At 47.8% G+C, this 17,875-nt stretch overlaps 1 protein-coding gene across 50 annotated transcripts in view; it reads right to left on the reverse strand.

Moving 5' to 3' along the window:
• The window catches only part of LOC132909431 (cell adhesion molecule Dscam2), a 56,410-nt gene extending 38,790 nt beyond the window's left edge, over positions 1-17,620 (reverse strand). For 20 of the 50 annotated variants that reach the window (XM_060964240.1, XM_060964220.1, XM_060964222.1 and 17 more), the window contains exons 1-6: positions 17,292-17,620; positions 15,141-15,264; positions 12,244-12,425; positions 11,853-11,991; positions 7,756-7,926; positions 3,615-3,764 (exon numbers count right to left, since the gene is read on the reverse strand). In XM_060964240.1, the coding sequence (XP_060820223.1) occupies positions 3,615-3,764; positions 7,756-7,926; positions 11,853-11,991; positions 12,244-12,425; positions 15,141-15,228 (730 nt within the window). In that variant the 5' untranslated portion in view covers positions 15,229-15,264; positions 17,292-17,620. Of the gene's footprint in view, positions 1-3,614; positions 3,765-5,535; positions 5,698-6,211; positions 6,377-7,755; positions 7,927-8,167; positions 8,330-8,712; positions 8,884-9,355; positions 9,518-9,688; positions 9,851-10,846; positions 11,009-11,852; positions 11,992-12,243; positions 12,426-15,140; positions 15,265-17,291 lie in introns of all 50 variants that reach the window. The other 30 variants (XM_060964268.1, XM_060964252.1, XM_060964244.1 and 27 more) reach the window with 9 other exon arrangements.
• Between the last annotated feature and the right edge of the window lie 255 nt (positions 17,621-17,875).

Here is a 17,875-nt window from a genome sequence, read left to right on the forward strand (position 1 = left end):
TCGTACGCTCCCCACGGGTTCTGCAATCCCAAGGGGAAGAAGCACGTAACAAACGTTGATAACGCGTCGACGTTTCATGTGTACGGGAACGGGGACAGGGAACCCACCGCATCGAGGAAAACGTACGGATCGTGTTTGTCGAGACGGGAAAAGTTATCGAAAGTAGAAACGGTGTTTGGCCGCGCAGCTGTTGCGCTATAATTTATCGTTGCCCCTTCAATCGTGGATTAACATCGGTTATTTAACACAGCCACTTGTCCTTTGATCTCGACGGAACAAAGATGACGCGTCCTAGAAACTATTGAATGAGAGGAGCTCTCAAAAGCCGGGCAAACCCACATTCTCCTCGACCATTTCGCATCTCGAAAACTTAACAACAAGCTCCCTACCTATAAGACGGAAGGGGGAATCCTTGCGCGGGGCAGAAAAGCGGCAAGCTTCCGTTCGTCCTCGTCGTGAGTCCGATTAAGTTGATCGTGCTGGAGAGTTTCGGCCGGGCACTCGCCACGGGCTCTGCGAAACATCGTCGAAAGGAAAAAACACAACGAAATTTTACCACGCTGCGTCCACGTAGCTCGCGAATCGGTCGCCAACTTACTTGTGTACCGGGACAGGGAACCCTTGGGCGGCACACTGCAACGTCACCGAGCCGTCTTTCATCGTACGGAATCCTCTGGTGTCATCGATCGTCGGAAATTTCGGTCTCACGCTGCCCACCGGCTCTGAATGTTACCATATAGTGTACACGCGGCGTGAACTCGCGTGTGATAACACGTGGGATCGGGAACCCCTGGGCGGACTTGAACGATCGCGAGAAAAAACCAGGACCAAGGGAAGTGTGACACGCCCATTTTTAAAAAAACTTTGTCAACAGTCGGAGAAAGCATGAGATTGAAGAGAAAATAGAGAAGAAAGAACGCCGTGAGAGAAACGAGATTGCTCGATCGATGTCTTCTTTCTAAAATAGCAGTTGGCAGTTCAAACTCCTATATGACAGCTACGACACAATTATTTTAGCTATCGTTTCTCGCGTCTTGTCTTAGAAATGTTCACTGGGAAAAACTTTCCTCGAACTTGCCACGTTCTTCTATTTTAATTCGAAGGCATACCTATAACTTGGTACCGGAAATCCCTGCGCGGGACAGAGGAGAGGCAGCGTTCCATTGGTGACGACAGTCAGACCATTTATGTTGCTCACAGATGGAAATTTCGGTCGGACGCTTCCCACCGGTTCTACGTTCGAGTATCCGAGAAAGGTGCGAGAAAGACACAGAACACGATATCGATCGTGACGAGACGAAACTTACTTGAAAACCAGGACAGGATACCCCTGTGCGGGGCAAAGAAGGGTTACAGAGCCGTCGATGATCGTGCGGAAACTCCTGGAGTCGTCGATGGTTGGGAATTTCGGCCTCACGCTTCCAACTGGCTCTGATTATGCAATTAAACAGCAACATCGCTTTCCAAATATCGATATCGGGCAGGCTTAGCGTGACATTTTGCCTTCTTTTTTTTGTTTTTAATTAATTGTCTACCTGTTTAAGGGAACGGGGAACCCCTGTGCAGGGCAAATCAAAGCTTGACTTCCGTTCTGCACCGTCCTGAATCCACGTATGTCGTCCGTTGAAGGAATCTTTGGGCGGACACTGCCTACCGGTTCTGAAGGGCACGCGAATAACGATTCAGATAATTTCTCCTGTCTGCACGTGGAACGGGGAACCCCCGAGGGATACAGGGTCGTTTCCTTTCCTCGTCGACGCGTTAGTAGAAGACGAATAATCGTTTCAATGGACGAAAAAGCTTCCTATCGAATGTCTAGCTCCGGTAATCGTTCACAGACATTCCAAACAGCCTACTTTTCTCTCGTCCTTTTTTTCAATGTTTCTAGTTTTGCCTACGCAGTTCGAGTTCCCTTTTTTTTCGATCATGCTAAGGCATGTATCTCGTATCGGTGATCAGAGATATATCGTACCTATAAACCGGTACCGGGAATCCTTGGGCAGGGCAGAGAAGCGGTAAATCGCTTTTCGATTCCGTGGAAAGTCCGTTAATGTTGTCCATCGAAGGAAATTTTGGCCGTACGCTCCCCACGGGTTCTGTTTCACAACGAAAACGCTATGACTGTGTGGAGCCGTCTTTGCGGCGCGTGGGCCCCCCTGCTCGGACCTTTTGTCGTCATTATGATTCTCGTTACCGCATCTCTTGGCCGTCGTTATTTGCACGGTACACTATGCGACTCAGACTCGATGGAATCGCATTCGTATCGATAGGAGGATTCACCTGCCATCGTTGACCGATTGCTTTGACAATAGAATAGCTCTGTACCCAACGAAGCTGTGTGTCTGTCAGATTTGCTCCCAAGAAAAAGATAGTTCTTCGTACGATGTTTCAAAAGCGATAGAACACTCGTGACACGAGACGTTACGTACTTACATCGTTCGATACGAACGAACAAAGTGGAGAATGGTGAAAGCTGACAGCTGCATTGAGCATCACATCTATTCCACGTGTTAGCGTCTAGAGCGTTTCATTTCGTGTGAAATATTAGACTTATAGAGTGACGTTTGACTTACCACGCGAGAGCGAAGGACAGAGCCCGGAAATCGCGTGAGGGCGCCGCAAAGCGTCGGAAGAATTTTACGCTGTTTCTTTACTTTTCTTTTTCTTTTTCTTTCTTTTCTTCCGTTCTTTTCAAAATTCATCGAAACCGATCATGCCAAGAGTCAAATTATGGGCGGGCGGTGGCGCGTGCCCGCAGGGGTACCCTGTCCCAGCATTCAGGTTTTCCAACGAGCTTGATCTCGTACAAAATATCAATACGTTCTTTCATCTACATCTATTTAAAAACAACAAGATGTTTTTAATTTCACCGACGATACGAAACAAAATTTTAAATTTGACTTTACGCTCATTGATAATTCGATCAAGCTGGCTGGCTTAAAAAATAACACGTACTTCGACGTGGCTACTTCAGCCGAAGGCAATTGATTTTCCAAGATACTTGGGTATTAAATATATAGATACTCGATTACTTAATCACACGGTCTGGCTAAACGCTCGGTCTGTTCACTCTGTTTCGGGGAAAATCAATTGCCTCGGTAAACAGTTTCGAACCCAGACAATACTTTCCCGAAACGCCACAGTTCGCGCGATAAAAGAGTAGTTAAAGTCCGACCTGCAACACGAATTCGGTACCGCGTTCGCGGGAACGATTTACATCGCAAAAGAGTCCTCGTTTACATGCTCGCGTTTATCTCGTGTGACGGTAAATTTCTAAACCAAGCAACTGTTGTAAAAAAAAAAAAACAAATAGAAAAAGAGAAGAGAGAGGAAAATCGAAAACGTTTAAATTGTCATTTAACTTCATCACGAGAGGAATGAGAATTATTCCACTCTTGTGCACGCACGCGATTACCGTCCAGGTTCGAAACTAGAAACACGATTCTGATTTTCACTGTTTTAAAAAACATATACAAGTATTTACACGCTATGCGATAACGTAACTATGCGTTTATTACGCTTCGAAGAGTATAAAGAAGAAAGGACGATGTAATAAATCAGAATCGTGATTTCAACAAAGTTGAAACTGATCGTTTCTTATGATCGTCACTTACCGGTAATGACGAGACGTCCCTTGGTGGCAGATAATCTTGTTTCTCCGGTGAGTCTATGCTTGGTGCGGCATTGATAGGTCTTGTATCCGTCTTCGGGTCCGACATCGCGAATGTGAAGTTCTCCAGAAGGCAGTACCAGGTATTTTCCATCTGTTCGAGTGACCGAGTCACGAAGCAAAGTAGATAGATTATTTCTCGGCGTTGATTCGTCCGGTGCAACTTTCTAACCAGGGATAATTGACTTATCGGAAAGAACGTTCCGGCCAGTATCGGCTCTATTGGAACAGTTTAATCGAACTGGACGACATTTTACGCTCGGTAGTATATAAAGTTCGTACCGATATGGGTCTGGCAATCAGAAATATTCAATTATCCCAACGACCACACGGTACTCGTCGAACACAGACACACACGTAGCTGTGTATATCGACCAGTACAATGTCGTCTTGATTAATACATTGGCCCGCATGCACTCTACTACATTTTGCTACCTTGGCCAAGTTCGTTGAACGTTGAATAGCGACCGACTCTTTATCTATCTCGTGCTTTCACCGTTCGACGAATCGTTGGGCGATTCAAGCCATAGATTCAGGCCCGTTCGTCAAACAACGGACGAGGGAATATCGAGTTTGCATTGTTCCCAGCCCCTGGCATGTCCGTGAAACGTGTTGTAAGAACATGCCATCAGATTTGTTGATATACCGTCGCTTCTACGGTATTCCCTTTAATCCATTTAATCCGGAGAAGCTACCTTTAACTTTATCCATCGGACATAAATAGTAAAATAACACATTTAAAGCAAGATAAAGAATGTTCAAAGGGATTAAAAATCGAAGCTATTTAAGATACTCAATTCGTAATCTTACTCTGGTAAGCTTCGTCGAGTTAAATACCTCGTAAAGAATTACATTCACGTTGCGTTCCTCTCGATGACTTCCGGCTTACAGAATAATCACGAACGAACGAGCCTGATGCATGCAATCGACTACTGTAATACTACAAGCAATAAAAACCATAGCCATGTACTCTAGAGTAGTCACACAGGGAAAGGAATGTTCGTGAGATACAGTGGAGCCGTGAAAAAGAATTTGGATAAAGGAGGGAAGTCTGGGACAGCGCGAGCAGCGGCAGTCAACGTCGTACGAACAGTTCAAGAATAGTTCGGCGTTTAGTTTCCGAAACGAGGGGCATCCGGGCTGTCGGACGATTTCATCGTACGTCAAACGCATTTCTGTCGCCGGTTCGTCCTCTAGGACGCGATACAACATTCGAGTGGAGGCCGATAGAACGAACACGTTATCTCTTTCTTTTTCCTTTTTTTCTTTTTTATTTTTGAGAAAAAACACGACGCTGTTATCGTCACGGAGAAACGATCTCTCTGCCTACTTATTTATTTGCTCGTGGCGCCACGACGCATCCTGTTTCTTAACTCGTGATCCACCGCAACCTGCAATCGTAGTGGCCGATTTCCGGTCTCGCGATCGCGATGCACAATGCCGATCGTACCTGTTGCGTATCTCCCTTGGTTGCGTACGAAACGAGCGGTTCCTGCTCCAACAGAACGCAGGATCGCAAAGGACGTCGCTCGTTATTACTCGGCGATCCGGTCGATGCCCGAGGGAATCCTTGAAACGTTGGTTCGTCGCGCCACGGCCGCGTCCTTCGCGCGATTATGAATGGAAACGATCGTACGACCTTTTCACTCTTTTCGCAGTCTGTACGACTAAATGGAGCGTACGCGAGCGAACCCACGCGTTACCGACGTTTCGTCCGCGAAAAAAAAGGAAAGTCTCGCAACGCGCGGTCGTAAAGCGTGGATGAAAGAGAATGAAAACCTTCTATCGTTCTTTTTTCCCCCTCCTTTTCATTCATGGTTAAGATGGAACTGCGTGTGTGTACCCATGAAAGTGTGCGTGTGTACCGTAATCGGTGCTAGGGTATATTTCAGTTTTCTCGTCTTCGATCCAAGAGTCAACCTCGACGAATTCGGCGACGAAGCTCGGTATGTGACACTTGATAATTGCGGCGTTCCCCCGAAGGACGTGTTCGTCCATCACGTTCACTGCATACCGCTGCCCGACAACTGCAACCAGACACCGGTTTCCGGTTTTACCATAAGCCGCACATCTACATACAGCCTCGTATCCGTGATGCGATCGATCGTTGCGATGAGCGTTCGGTAATTCGTGCGACGTTACGGCCTCTTAAAACCGTACGAAGAAGGAAAATCGGCCGAGCGGAGCAATTAATCGATTAGCGGAGCGATTGGAGTAAACGGAGTACAGACACGATTTGGACAGCGGTGATTTAACTACTCGACGAGTTCTCTTTTTTCCTCGATTCTGCTACCCGTACGTTTTCCCAACTGTGTATAAGCAATTACGGTAATCCGAGAAGATTAACGGCTGAAACTCGGTCGATCGATCTCTCCACTCGAACCATATAGCATAGTACGCACGAATCGAAGAACGAACGCCCACGCCCACGCAGAAGCAAAGGAACGAATCGGTGAATCTCTGATCAGCGCGAAAGCGGAGCAACGATCTCGCGCTGTACAGAATCTCTCCCTTTCTCCATCTGTCCATGTTGATTGATACCGTATGATTGTCCCTCGGCTATGTAACTGCCGCCGGCTGAATCGATCCATCCTACTACGTCCACGTGGTCGGCGACGAACGAGGGAACCTGACACTTGAAAATCGCCGCGTTGCCGCGTATCGCGAACTGATCGTAAACCTGAACTTCAAAGTATTGGGCGACCACTGCAATAAAAACGGAACAGAGAGAAAGAAAAACACAAGAGGATAGCTCGTCGACGAACTGAATAGTCGATGGACGGATGGGCTTTGATCCGACCGATTAAAATTTCAATGAACCGCGAGGCTGCCTCTCCGCAAACGGGAGTTTACTGTGCAAAATATCGTCACATCGTGAACGGCGACGCTCTCTTTCCACTGACGGAAATTAGGCTAGCCAGCGGACATCAATTTCCTCGTGCGTCGGTTTGATTAGTTCGGGCTTAATCTAATCCGAAATCACGAACGGGGCCGAGCGACCGTGCCGTTTTTCAACCGTCTCTCGCTCGAAGTGCGCTCGTTCGTTCGAATCGAAAGACAAATATTTGAAGGAGAATATTTCCAGGAACTATGTCACGAAGCTTAATCGCGAATAGAGCGATGCCGATGCGGTGTGACGAAACGTAAAGTAGTATAGTCCTAGAAATCTGCGCTGTCGAGAACGAGGCTAGAGAGAGCTCGATCGTCTCGATGGAAACGCGAAAATTTAATTCGATCGACTGTCGCTTAGGTTATTCTCTGATCGACACGCTCGGCCACCGACCGTGAAATAAATTTCATTAGGTCGCGGCGCGCGTACTACCGTTCGTGTTCGATCGTTAGCCGAACGAAAGTGGATCGTCCTGTTCGCGGTCGCGTTTAATTTGCGAGCGACAGACTCGATTAATCTGACTTAACCTAATCCGTTGGATCGCGGTGGGTAACGAGGCCACTGCCAGCCGCACGCTCTGCCTCCGTACTCCGTTTGCGTCGGCCGCGTCAGAAAGGGCAAACTTTTCATAGGCGAGAGCAAATTGCTCGCGTTCCACTCTATCATCACAGGCAACCATCTCTCTCCTTTCTCCCGTGCGCTCTTCGAGTGCATCCTGTAGGTATTACTGTATTCTGCATACGCTGGCATACCCTGAGAGCGGACGGCTACGAGAGCCAACGTGACGCCGTCAAAGCGTTCTAGCACGCTCGAGCCGCCTGTCCTCCGCAAGAGGGATGAGCACGCTGGTAATTCCATTTATTAATTCCATTAAAACGCCGTCAGGACTCGCGTCAGGTCGGTGAATCGAGCGTAGGCAGTAAATCGAGTTGATCGCAATGCGAAGTCTACTTCTTTGGTCGAAAGCAACGAAACAAACTGGACCGAACCGTGTCGATCGTTTACATCCGCTCGAAAGGGAACAAGAAGATAAACGAGATTAACGAACACGGATACGGATATGGATTTAATAAATATGGTATAATAAAAAATTGTCAGAAAGCTAGAACAGTCTTTTGCACGATCGAGAAAAACCACGGTGCTCATCGCCTGCTCTCGCTAAATATGCTCTCCGTATTCGAGACGAGAGAAGTACCCTTTTCTTCTTGGCTGTTCGCGGAGTACGTGGATCCATCCTCGACAGCCAACCACTCGATCACGTCTACGAAATCTGCCACAAAGCTGGGTACGAGACACTTCAAGGTTGCCGTGTTGCCGCGCAAGACGAACTCGTCGATGACCCTCGTCTCGTAGAATTGCTGGACCACTGCAACGCGCATCAACCCAGAGAACGTGAACCCGACACACGAAACCCGTAAAACAGAGAGTACTAAAGTAGCAACGGGATTGTATTCGTGTCGTGTCCCGCTTCCCTTTCGTCCCATCGGAATTCGTTCGTTCGGGAAAAGGAAATGAAACGTTGAAATTGGAGCGAGGGGGAGAAACGGAAGCCCGTCTCCCTGGTTCGTAGGTTAGTACAGTAACGAGATCACATCGTCTCCGCCTACCGTAATCGTCTCCGACCGTGTAAATCGTTCCATCGTTGGCTACCCATTGATCCACCTGAACGAACTCCGACACGAAACTCGGTATTTTGCATTTCATGATCGCGCTGTTTGCTCGTATCACGTACTCGTTCTCGGCCTCGGTGACGTAGAACTGCGAAACGACTGCCCGCGCGGGCACACCAGGATGCGTGATCAACGATCGTATAGGTATACAGATTGTACGATATATGTGAATCGCAGAAACAACACAGACACACGCTTTGGCTTACTCGATCACGTGAATTCGCTGAATTCAACGACACGTCTCATGGTATCTACCACCTGATCCAGTTCTGTACGGTTGAAAGTAAAGTTCAGGCACTTGCCAGTTTTGCGATCGAGTCGATACGACCGTGGCAATTTTCGAGCTACCGATACCTCGAAGTTCGCATAAAATTAAATTCAATGGATTAGTCGAGATACGGCGTGTCGCCTTAACAGGAAGGAACAGATTTACCGTGAGGCGTGTCTAAATAAGCCTGGGTAGAATCGAACCCCCGTAATACCCTGGCCGACGGCAGGATCCTCCGGAATATACACCTCTCCGTCTTCCCTGATCCACGCCTCGACCGTAACGAACTCCGCGATGTAACTTGGGATGCTGCACTTCAAGATCGCGCTGTTCCCCCTGATCACGTACTCCGTGAGAATTTCTGGCTGATACGGCTGCGTAACGACTGCATGGAAAACAGGCTGCTGACGAAACAGCTCGAACGATTTACGCGAACGCTCGTAGTTGATTCGCGAGCCCGGGATTTCGCTCGAGAAATGAAATTGGACGAGTCGATTAAATGTTTAGCTCGATTAAGCGACATATATTCGCGCGATTCTCGAGCGGCTGGCGCTTGGGTAATCGAGTTGGTTTATTTTCTTAGAAGAGCTATATAATGCCGGCGTGAGAGCCCCAGCGGATGGTTCATTAACCCTCGTCGCGTTGCCGCCGCCGTTCAACTGCCGCCAGACTGGACCGCGCCGGAAACCAGTCGTTACCACGTGCCACTTTGAACTTTTACCAAGTTTGTCGGGAAACGGACCGCCCGAGGAAGAGAAAAAAACTCGAGGGACCCAGTCCGGACGATTCGGACAAAAGCAGAAGGAGAACTACGACAAAGGAAGCAGAAAAAAGGACAAGGACGATGAACGTAGTACCGTAGTCGTTGGTTGGTCTGAAGGTCGAACCGTCGCTTCCCACCCAAGAGTCAACCGACACGAATTCCGCGACGAAGCTCGGTATGGTGCACTTCACGATGGCTGCGTTTCCGCGTATTACGTATTCGGACACGACCTCCGCTTCGTAGTACTGAGTCACGACTAGAGAAAATAGGATCACACGATATGATTATTAGCATAACAATGTTAACAGATCTGCCGTTCTCGTTTACATCGATTACAGTCGATCCCCGTATCATACGACGTTGACAAACGTAACTCGCTGCCAGCTTTTTGCATCATCCCTTCTAAAGCCTATCCCCAAAGCCCTACCGTTCTTCTCGTCCGGATTAAAAGAGTTTCCTTGATCGTCCTGCCAGCCGACTACTTGAACGAACTCCGCGACGAAGCTCGGTATGCTGCACTTGAGTATAGCCGCGTTGCCGCGTATCACGTACTCGTTGTTTACTTCGGACTGATAATACTGGTGTACAACTACAATAAACGGAAGTGGCGATAATCAGCCGCGTTGTAAGCGATGCGCGTCCGCTCGCGCGATTCTTCCACGCACTCGGGGCGATTATCTACACATGCACGGACTATGCAATGAAATCTGAAATGAACCATAACATTATCGATCTCATTGTTCCCTGGAAACCAGTGTACGCTCGACGTCGATGTGGTTTTCGACCAAGTACGACGACATATGGAGAACATGGGCGAACGAAACGAGATTACTCCGTAACGAATAACAACGTTGAGACGCACGACGTTGACGACAGCTTCCGCGGTGACGTATTCGTCGACGTCGTCGTCGTCGTCTCTCGCCGAGCAGATCGATCCGTTAGGTCGCATCTTATACCGCAGCCGCGAGAGAGCTTAGAGAAGCTTGCATCCAGGAGAAGCACGTCGACACGACGCGTCGGCAAACGATCCGTGCACTTTGACTTTGTGGCTGTGTGTGCCCGTGTGTAGTGTATGTACGCCCGTTTCTACGCATGTGCGAGCACGCGAGTAGACGAGACAGACACGGCAGGAGAAAGCTAAACAGAGAGAGCGCGAAACCAGAGGTAGAGAGAAGGGTGAGGGAGGAACGTCTGACGTCCACGTCCACGTCGACGATGTGCTCCAATTATTTGGGCCAGCACGCTCCCCGGTAGAAATAACGAGCTGGAAAGAACGTTAACGAGATCGGTCGACGATGTTCTCGCGTGCATATACATTGATTATGCGAGCAAAGAGCGATTGACCTACGCTTTCGGTCCATTGCTCTATTTTCTATGGATTCGCGGATAGCTGCTTGCCGTTGATAATTGCTTCGATAAACGTCAGGCACGCGATCGTTCGACGCGACGTCTGACGTTTCCTTGTACATTCGTTAGATGCATTATATGGGTTTCGCTACGTATAGAGAAGGTGGTAGATCTGCTCGAAAGAACGACGAGACGACCGGCTTAAACGTTAGATTCGATCGAATAACACGAGGACTACCGTAATCATCGCCAGGTACGAACTCCTCTCCCTGATCGGTATGCCAGGACAGAACCTTGACGAAATCGGCGACAAAGGACGGAACAACACACTTCAAAATGGCACTGTTCCCACGGATCGCGTACTCCTTGTTGACGTCCGTGTCGTAGTACTGCGCCACCACTGCGATTTCGTCGTTTTTTAAAAAAATAAAGAACTCGCGGTCGAAAATCGCGAGCGAACGCCGCTCTTCGGTCTCCGTTTCTCATTTCCAATATTTCGTACTCGAGAGTTTTGGCACTCGAGCCCTTTCAACTGGATCGTGCAACTGGGTCAACGATGCACATTCGCGCGAATTACAGCGTCCGATGAGCGATTAAAAATTTGTGCAATATTTTCGAGAATTTCAAGCGGAAATGCCGAAACGAAATGGTCTCGCTAATTATAGATTTCCGTTCGAGTACCAGACCAGAAACCGATGAGCGGCGAGCGTTCTTGCGAACAACGGCGGCGGCAGCGATTACTCGTCGTGGAAGCCCTGCTCTAATTTTGCCTGATCGTTGGAGGAAACGGTGATAATTGCCACTGATGTAGTATGCTCACCGTACGTGTCGCGATAGATAAACGCGCAGTACTGACCCAAAAATGTACCAAATTATGTAGGTACTCGATCGTTCGCTGTTCGAAACAGCTGTAAAGAAAACGTTTTAAGTCTCCGTGCCTGGCCTATCTTTAACGTCGTACCACTGTCATCTTCAAAACTTAAATAACTTCTATAAGTAATCTGATAAAATTAATCCGTATAACATTTTTAGAAAAAGGAATCTTACGATAATATTGATCTATAAATCTCTTTTCTTACAGTTTGACAACGGCAAGACGCCTTTTACTTTTACTTCGTAGTCCATCAAAATTTGACCCAACTTTGTACACTGCGTTATTCCGTTAAAACTAGAAGAATAACAGATGGCCAGGCGACGGCGAGGGTTCCCGTGTAATTTTGGAATGGAAGAGGATAGCTACTTACCGGCTCTCACGTTAACATCTCGGCTGTGAACTGAACCTGCTGGGGAACGCGCCAAACAGCTATAGACCTGAGCATGAACTTCTTGACGATAATCCTCGGCGCGGAAAGGAGGGAAGACCAAGTTTCCATTCGGTAAGACCTGACATAAGAAGATTTTTTCATTTGCGAAAGAACGATCTAATAAGGCGGCAATTAATTCGACCTTTTTAATCGGCGAACGACTGACGTAAGATCGTTCGTTGCATCGGTAACGTAAACGCATAACACGTAGGTGTCCAAGCATTCGATAGTGGGAAGTCAATCGCTCTCGATGAAATTAAAAGATGGTACAAAGAACGCAAAAAAAAAATATGGGAATTCTGATAATTTGCTTGAAAAGAAAGGGAAGCACCTGTCTGAGTCCAGGAACGTCTCCAACAGCACTTCCGTCAGCACGAACCCAGATGATATCCGGTTGGGGGTTTCCTCTGGCCTGGCATTCGACAACAGCTCCGGTTCCGTTAGAGAAGTCAACTCGGTTTGGTGGTTCCTTGACGAATACTGGTCCCATGGATTCATCCTCAGCGCAAGCCACTACGGAAACAGAAAGAACCGCCTGCTTTATCAAGAGAACGCACCAACGATTTCGATCGTTCTCTCAGCTTCTTCGAGAGGCTATCATTCGCTATGCAACGGAGCAGATGCAACGATATCGGAAGATCAATTAATCGAAACAGTCACTGACAAAAGGAACTTTAGTTGCATGTCTTTCAGCCTTGCTTATCATCGGCCTCCGCCAGGATACGCGACACCCACGTTCAATTGGCGCGTCGCCAATTGCAGCAAACAACAGGTTGCCGGTCTGCTATTGAATAATATGCTATCAACGTCACGTGACCATAAGGGAGACGACAATGCGTGATTCCTTTTCCGTCGCAGAGATCCCGATTTCATCGACGTGCATCGACGAGAGTGGTCACGATCGAGAACGATCAATGGTAAAGATCGGTATCGTGCCAACGATTACGATAAGATTCGGCTTTAAACTAGGTTACAAATTTTCTCGCACCAACGAAAGTGTTCTGGTGATTTGCTTTCTGGCTATCTCCAGCATCGATGAGAGTTTCCGCGTGTTTACGATTATACAAGAGTCCCTTGTTCCACTTTCGTAGTGCGTAACTGTCTACCGGTTTATAACGCACGGTTACAAGGCGAGAACGGATAAATGCAGCACGTTGTAAAATCCGAGTCACGAAGAACCGGTTAGCGAAACGTACGCTGCGCCGGCCAGGCGAGCGACAAGAGGTGCGCAGGTACGAGGAACAGGTGTTCCGAAGTTTCGTCGTATCGAATCTTAGCGCACGTATCCCCTCCTCTTCTTTCTGTTTTCCCAGGTCTTGCATGGCTTCGAAGTCTATCTATTCTCGCATCGTTCCTTGCTCCCGCTTGTGTATCGTGCCAATCTAATTACATCCCTGCAGCCGTCATCGTTGTATAAAGTAAATTTAAACACGGAAGAAACGCAATAATTTCAAACAAGCATCGGATAGGCCGTTGAATGAACTGTTTGGTCATTAAGAAAACACGATCGCAAGCAGGCGAGAAGAAGGATTGATCGGTGACCTGGTAAAAGCCCGGTGTAAAAGCATTTTTCGTTAAGTTCCAGCATTACGCGCTTACGATCAAAGTATCGCAGACGAGATTCTTACCGGTCGATAACCGCTCTGTAATCTATATGTACATACATATATAGGCAAGCTTTGAGACGTCCGGATACCCTGCATCGAGAATATATTTCCAGCAAAGATACGCGCTTGTATGCGGCTGTAACGTGACAGTGTGTTGTCCGTTCACACGATGGAAATGATGCGCGTGTGACTCACGCGCCTACGCTTCCACGCGTGTGCGTTGGAGCTCGTAAGATCGTGACAGCCATAATAATCGAATAAAGGCTTTTGAAAAGCTCCGAGTCAACCACCGCACACCGGCAGCCAAAAAACGCGTCTCTCCTCTTTTTCTTCAAGTCCTCGTTTCACAATTCACCGCGATGGCATATAAGCGCGAGGTCGAGTGGCGATAACTTATCGCCCATAAGTGTGTCGCTGGTGAACAATCCGCAGATCGTTTAAAACGGTAAGGGTCACGTCGACGAAAATATTCCCTTCGCTATTGGAAACGCGAAGGTATTCGAGCGTACAACTTTCAGATCAAGTACGAGTTTCCCATCGTTTTGCTTGATTTCATTCTGATTTAATTTTAAACCTACTCTCTTGCGACTCTCTTGCTCCTAACAGAGCGAACATTTCTTTCCTTGCGGTACGACGTGGTTTTTGTACACATATATTCCGCCGTTACATCTTTACTTCTTTATGCTTTATTGGAAAGTATCTTCCACCGTCTGTCGAATCATCGCCAAGGCGCCTCGTGTTGGGAGTATGACGGGCGCAAAATCAAAGGATTCACCTGGCGGGGAACGGTGCTCAGGCAAACTACGATTCTCTTTCAAGCACAGCCGTCGGTTCTGGGAACAGCAGCTGTTCCTTTCCCTTGGTTTCCTCCTTCTCCCCTCTCTCTTGATCTTTTCTTCGGCAGCTGCAGTCCGTGCTCCGTTTCTACCTACCTACGCCTCTCGTGGACCTTTCACGAGCTGACGGATGCGAAATGAAGCAACGCGAGATCGCATCGACTACCGTCTAACTGGTTTCTCATCCGTCCTCCTCACCAGCCGACGAAATTGTACCACGAATCACACAGAACCTAAAGATTTATGCAAAATACAGACATGATTCTACATTCTGTGATTCTACTGAATATTTTACTATGTTGAAACTATTCGAGAGAGACGAGACACGCATGCTGTTTTTCGTCTCTCATCGTGTCCTTTCAACGAAGATCAAAAAACTTTCTATCTTAGGGACTCGCGACGTTGATAGCAGCTGTAAAATTCACCAGTCTCGCTATGATTAATCCTCCTATTGATCGTGCACGTTCAGAGAACGTGTTATCCCGAAGATTGCTAAACGAAAGATAAATTACCGCATCAGCTGCTGACCTCACGGCTTGCATCGTGTCATACGTGCTTGATGCGAATACGATTAGATGGACAAGATTGGAACGCAGTGACGCATTCTTTCGACTCATTACTTTACTCTTAATAACTCAACTGCTTCCTTGCGAATCAAGATATTGTTACGAGATAGAGATCAAGATAAAGATCAATTTCATTCGAAGGAAGAAGTATCACGGCTCATGGTCATCGCTTACATTGCTACTGCGACATATGCATATTTTTAAAGTTAGTTGACTCACCGTTCGTCAATGCCAGAAGAGCCAATAGAAGCATCGTCGTTAGATAGGTGGGTATATTACACCCCCCTCCTGGTGGATCACGCCACATTCTGATCCTGTCTTCCTTGATCGCACTGATTCTCACCTGATTTCACAGAAAAACACGCGAGCTTGAAGCTGGACGACTCACCAGAAAAATAATATCACGCAGACGTGATCGCAACAGCCTCGCGTTGCCTTGACGACAAAGTGAAAAGAAACTATGTATCTCTTAATTGTAAGTCGTTTCCCGTCTGGAAGGAGATGCACGCGAGTTCCTCTTTGTGACACCGATAAATATATCCAATTCCTTTCCTTTATGAGTGACCTCCGTCCGGTTCAAGGCCAACTGGATCGGCCGGCTCATGCTCCAGCTCTGTTCGCTGGTTCTATATAACACGATGATCGCGCCGAATTTTTTGCAAGCTTGTCACGAAGGTCGCCATGCTTGACTACAACCAGTGCATGCCATTAAGCGGAAGCGGAACACGTCGTCGGTCGTACTTAATAGTTTCCTACGTTTCTACATTCTTATACGACCGATATTTTATCGCGATGCTAGTCAAAGCAGCGTGACTTCTTTCTTGGCGAAGCAGAAAAGAAACGTGGCGATGTATGCGGGAATGGAGCCTTATTGAAATTTGCGCTGCAGCTGAGCGAGATCCTGGAGGGAGTGCATGTGCTTTCGGCTGGCTGAAATCACGATGATATACGAGGCCTGTGCGCGTTGGTGTTTTAAGCGGGCTAAAAAGCGAAGCGGACGAAAACGGGGGAAGAAAAAAGAAAAAAAAAAACCAGGGAAAAAGGAAATCAATGCGTGGAAACTGAAAGTGCGCGAAGCCTTTAGTGTCCGTCGGCTCGTGCTAATCCCTAGAACTCTAGAACACGTTGCCGGCCGTTTTTCAAAAGCACCGGTGATACAGCGTGCACGTGCTGAATCGTTGATAGCATGGGTTAGGTAGAAAGAAGACAGCGAACGGGAGAGGCGAACGACGCAAGAGCGGCAAGAAGAGAGACGGAGCAAGAGAAAGAGAAAGGGCGGCGGAAGAACGGAGTAGTGCGGTTCGTCACGGAACTGCTCCCTCTCGGCGGGTTTATTGATCGCAGGGTGCGGAGCGGACCAATCTACCCCTCGTGCGGCGTACGCCATGCTTGCTGGTATTTGCCCGAACCAGTCCGCTTGCTTGCCAGTCTGCCCGATTCTCCGCTCCTTCGTCAGCCTTTGATAAATCGGGGAAACTCGTCTCTGAGCTTATAAAATTCTCCATGACTCGCTACCTGGACCACAAATACTGCTCTCCTTCGTTGTCGCGATCATTGTCTCGAAAGATGCAGATACAGAAAGGGATCTTGACCGACGACGAGTAAGTGTCGCCGTTCGTTTAATTAATCCCGATGTCAGCAGTATTACAACGAATAGATCTGGGCCATCTAACGTCTATCAAGCTTCGAGGAAGGTCACCACCCTTTTACGCGACGCCGGTGCACCGTATCGTCTTTTCATCCCATACCGATCTTTCTTTTTAAGAAAAAACAATGCTTTCCTTCGTGTCGAAAATTAAAAGAGATGTTTCTCGATAGCAGCATGTGCCCGACCTCGAACAGTGATTCTTCTGCAGTGTCCATTGAATCGTTTTAAAGTTGCATGTAGAGACTGTGCGTCAGCCAATGCAGTGCACTTGGGCAAAAAGTCGCGTGCTGTCTCTTCTTCGCTGGTGTTCGCGATTCTTTGTACTTTAAGATGAAACGACCGGTTTAAGAATTTCGTTCAACCTCTCGGGTGACAATCGCTGAGTACGTCGACCTATGTTCTACGAAGAATACCAAGAATACAATCACGTCAATGAGCTGTTGCGATCACGAGCTGTTGCGAGAGAACGCTAGAAGCACGAAGCTTTCAATCGTAAATGATAACCCGCAGTAAAATCACACTCTTCATCCACAGGAACACATGCACACACGTACACACCCACGAGAGATTTCGCAAATTCTCGATAGACTACCAGGGACCTTTTTAAATTAACCCTATCTGGCTTTTGCGATAATCGCGCGAATTTCGAGTAGGCGAAACCCTTCGAGCATGACTCACGCGTGCGATCGTTATACCACATCGCTTTTCACCGGTTTACGTACCGACGACACGTCGATTAAATCGCAGAGATACACGCTGACCACACGGGTTTAGCGAACAGAACGAACACTCTAGGTCCGTAGACGGCCAAAGAGTGCGGCGAGGAGCGTCGTTTGCTTCGGGACGGGACAGCGGCTGCTCCACAGGATCTCGAGGTCGACGGTGGGGGGTCGCCTGTGGTTCGCTGTTGCCTCTCATTGTGGTGGGGATGCCGTTTGGTCGACCTTTGTTGCGCGCGACGGAAGCTATGGCGGTCTGCGTACTTTCGCACCGGGTTCGCTAATTGTAATTGTACCATGTTTATGCCCCGTCACGTCGCCAAATTTCACTTCCTCAAAGCATTTTTGACACGATAAATGGCCCTGCTTAATAAACCATGCCAATTTCTCGCTGCACGTTCCTGGCACCTAGCCTTCAACCCTGTAGATAAAGTTTCGCTGCTGTTTTATCATGGTGAACTTTGACTCGAAACGATGTCTGGCAAATCTTTTCATCGAAAGAATGTTCTGATAAAAAAATTGCAATTAAAGAAATATTTCGATATACTTTAAGAAATACTTGAAAGTGCGTTTTGTATTTGATTTTA

The sequence above is a fragment of the Bombus pascuorum genome, chromosome 8 (assembly GCF_905332965.1).
Source record: "Bombus pascuorum chromosome 8, iyBomPasc1.1, whole genome shotgun sequence".
NCBI lineage: Eukaryota > Metazoa > Arthropoda > Insecta > Hymenoptera > Apidae > Bombus > Bombus pascuorum.